This window comes from Austrofundulus limnaeus, unplaced genomic scaffold (assembly GCF_001266775.1).
Source record: "Austrofundulus limnaeus strain Quisiro unplaced genomic scaffold, Austrofundulus_limnaeus-1.0 Scaffold111, whole genome shotgun sequence".
Lineage (NCBI taxonomy): Eukaryota > Metazoa > Chordata > Actinopteri > Cyprinodontiformes > Rivulidae > Austrofundulus > Austrofundulus limnaeus.
In genome coordinates this window covers 837,622-840,205 of record NW_013952513.1, presented here as the reverse complement: position 1 = coordinate 840,205, position 2,584 = coordinate 837,622, and the positions used below count along the sequence as shown (strand labels likewise).

The 2,584-nt window shown below is 37.2% G+C and overlaps 1 protein-coding gene across 1 annotated transcript in view; it reads left to right on the top strand.

Annotated features, from left to right (window-relative positions):
• The first annotated feature begins 530 nt into the window (after positions 1-530).
• Positions 531-2,584, top strand: part of fam32a (family with sequence similarity 32 member A) — a 4,482-nt gene continuing 2,428 nt past the window's right edge. Inside the window, exons 1-2 of the mRNA XM_014014197.1 lie at positions 531-659; positions 1,905-2,049. Of these exons, the coding sequence (XP_013869651.1) occupies positions 586-659; positions 1,905-2,049 (219 nt within the window). The 5' untranslated portion in view covers positions 531-585. The remainder of the gene's footprint in view (positions 660-1,904; positions 2,050-2,584) is intronic.

Here is a 2,584-nt window from a genome sequence, read left to right as displayed (position 1 = left end):
CACCCGGACTCTGACCGCAGCAGAAGCACCGTGAGTGTGTGGAGCCAGTTTATATTCTGTGTGGAGCTAAAAGAAAATAAATGTTTGGATAAAAACTACTCCATTCGTCGACTGATGTCTTCAAGCTGCAACATGTATCTTTCCATATATAGTGTATTTTATGTAAATTATTTGTAAAGTATCTGTATATTGTTAATACTAGAGAGACACGAACAGCCGGAAACAAATTCCTTGTGTGTGTCAACATACTTGGCCAATAAACCTGATTCTGAATTGTGACGGACTATATGAGCCTGAAAGGGAAAGATTGATGAAAATAGTAGGACAGGAATAGAGTCTTAAAGTAATGTTGGAATCAAAAGAAAACACTGAGCATATTTATATATAGTAAGGAAAGCATTATTTATTTATGTTCACGACACAAAATAATAATAAAAAAAAAAATTCAATGGAGGTGACTTAATGTTACTACACACTCGTGTACAGTAGGTGGCGGTATGCACCTTGAAGTTGTTGGCGAACCTCATGAATAGAAAAGAAGAAGCAGAAGAAGACGAAGAAGAAGAAAACAGAAGCATCTCGAAAATGTCGGAGTACGACAAGATCCAGAAAAGTGCCCTGAAATTTAAAGGCGTCGGTGACATGTCAGCTGGGAAAAAGTGAGTTTTCACTAATGTTTAGTTTATCAGATGAAACCCGACAACACGATGTAAAAGTCTCTCGTGACGCGAACAATTCGCCCTACAAAGCGACAGATGCTAACTGTTTGCTAACCGAAGAAAGCACGATAGTTTTTGTTTACGTTTCGGTAACTGAGACAGTACACACTGTTTGAAAGGAGAAAGTATTTATAGTAAGGAGATGGCCATTCTTAATGTTGTTATAGTTGTAATATTACGGAGTTTCAGAAAAGTGTTTACATTCTCGTATGCATAACCACTACACGTACTGGAGTATCGCTACCTTGCGCATTTAAATATCTCCAAACTGTCACTAAAATAATACAATTAAAGACAGTCTCGTACTTTGAAATAACTGTAGCATTGAAATGGAGAAATCTAGCCTCTTAGCTACAATAGTATATCGAATAAAATATTGTTTTTTATTTTGAGGGATGAGGTTCAAACCAGACTGTGCTTCTGATCAATTTAAAACAACAGTTTACATATAATAGTGGCTTATTTGTTAATGAACATTTTTAGACGTACATTGTTGGGATAAAGCGTTAAGTTACTGGCACTCATCTAAAGGAAAGTATTTCTCCCTAACAGATTAGTAAGTATTTACACACACACACACACACACACACACACACACACACACACACACACACACACACNTACACACACACACACACACACACACACACACACACACACACACACACACACACACACACACACTTTCTTGACCCTGTGAGGAACTTCCATTCATGTTTTTTAGACTTTATATCTAACCCTGACCATGTGCTCTAAAATTAACCTCACAGAAACTTACCTGACCCTAAAACTAACCTAAACCTTGGTCCTAAACATAACCCCACACCTGTAACATGTCAGGTCCCCACGATTCACTTCGGTCCCCACCTGGCTGCTTTTTTTTTTAAATTACCCCGTGCGCGCACACACACACACACACAGTTTTTCTATTTTTACATCCAATGCTGTGGTAATGTCGTTCAACAGCAAATACAGCATTTAAATACAACTATAAGCAAAAGAAACACCATTTTTAAATCTAGAAAAGCTGTTATTGTGTTGTAACAACAAACATTCAACCACTTACGACTGATTGACTTCCACTAAAAAAGAAAAAGTTTTTTAGAAGCAATATAAAACACATTCATTTGGCTCAAATCAACTGACTGCCTGTGCATTTTCTCTTTTTGCCTCTGTTGTTTTTAGGAAGAAGAAGAAGAACAAGGAGAGTAAGCATCACTTGGAGCAGGTTGTGACGAGCCAAAACGATGAGGAGGTGAAAACAAAGAAAGCTTACGTGGACAAAAGGACACCGGCTCAAATGGCTTTCGACAAGATGCAGGAAAAAAGAGTAAGCTCTGATCCCCGCCCAGTTTGTAGGGAATGTGATTGAGTTTAATAATAATAATATATTTGATAGAAAAAGCACCTTTTAAGGACACCGTACAGCAAAAAAGCAACTTACATCAGAGAACGGTTAAGTTAAATTAGGTTACTTTTTTATACTTTACTTACTATATTCATCAACATAACCAGACCCATTCACATATAATAGTGATCAAAGCTCTATAAATAAAAGCAGGACTCAAAAAAGGAGAGTAAGACTAAAATTGAATAAAATCAAACGAGAGTGTCCGTGTCATTTCAGTAACAGCAGTAAGAACAAAGCTGTTTTTTAAAACGTCTTGTTCTATATTTAGTGATTAAAAACCTCCGTCTGGAGGGAAGAAGCTGAGGAGAGGTGAAATTCATCTTTTAAAACAGAAGAGGCTATCTAAAAAATAGCATAAAAGTGAATAGTGAAAAAACAACTAACAGAGAGAGGTGGAGGGAGAAGGCAGATCTGAGAGCAGGAGGGAATGGAGATGGGTGTGTGTGTGTGTGTG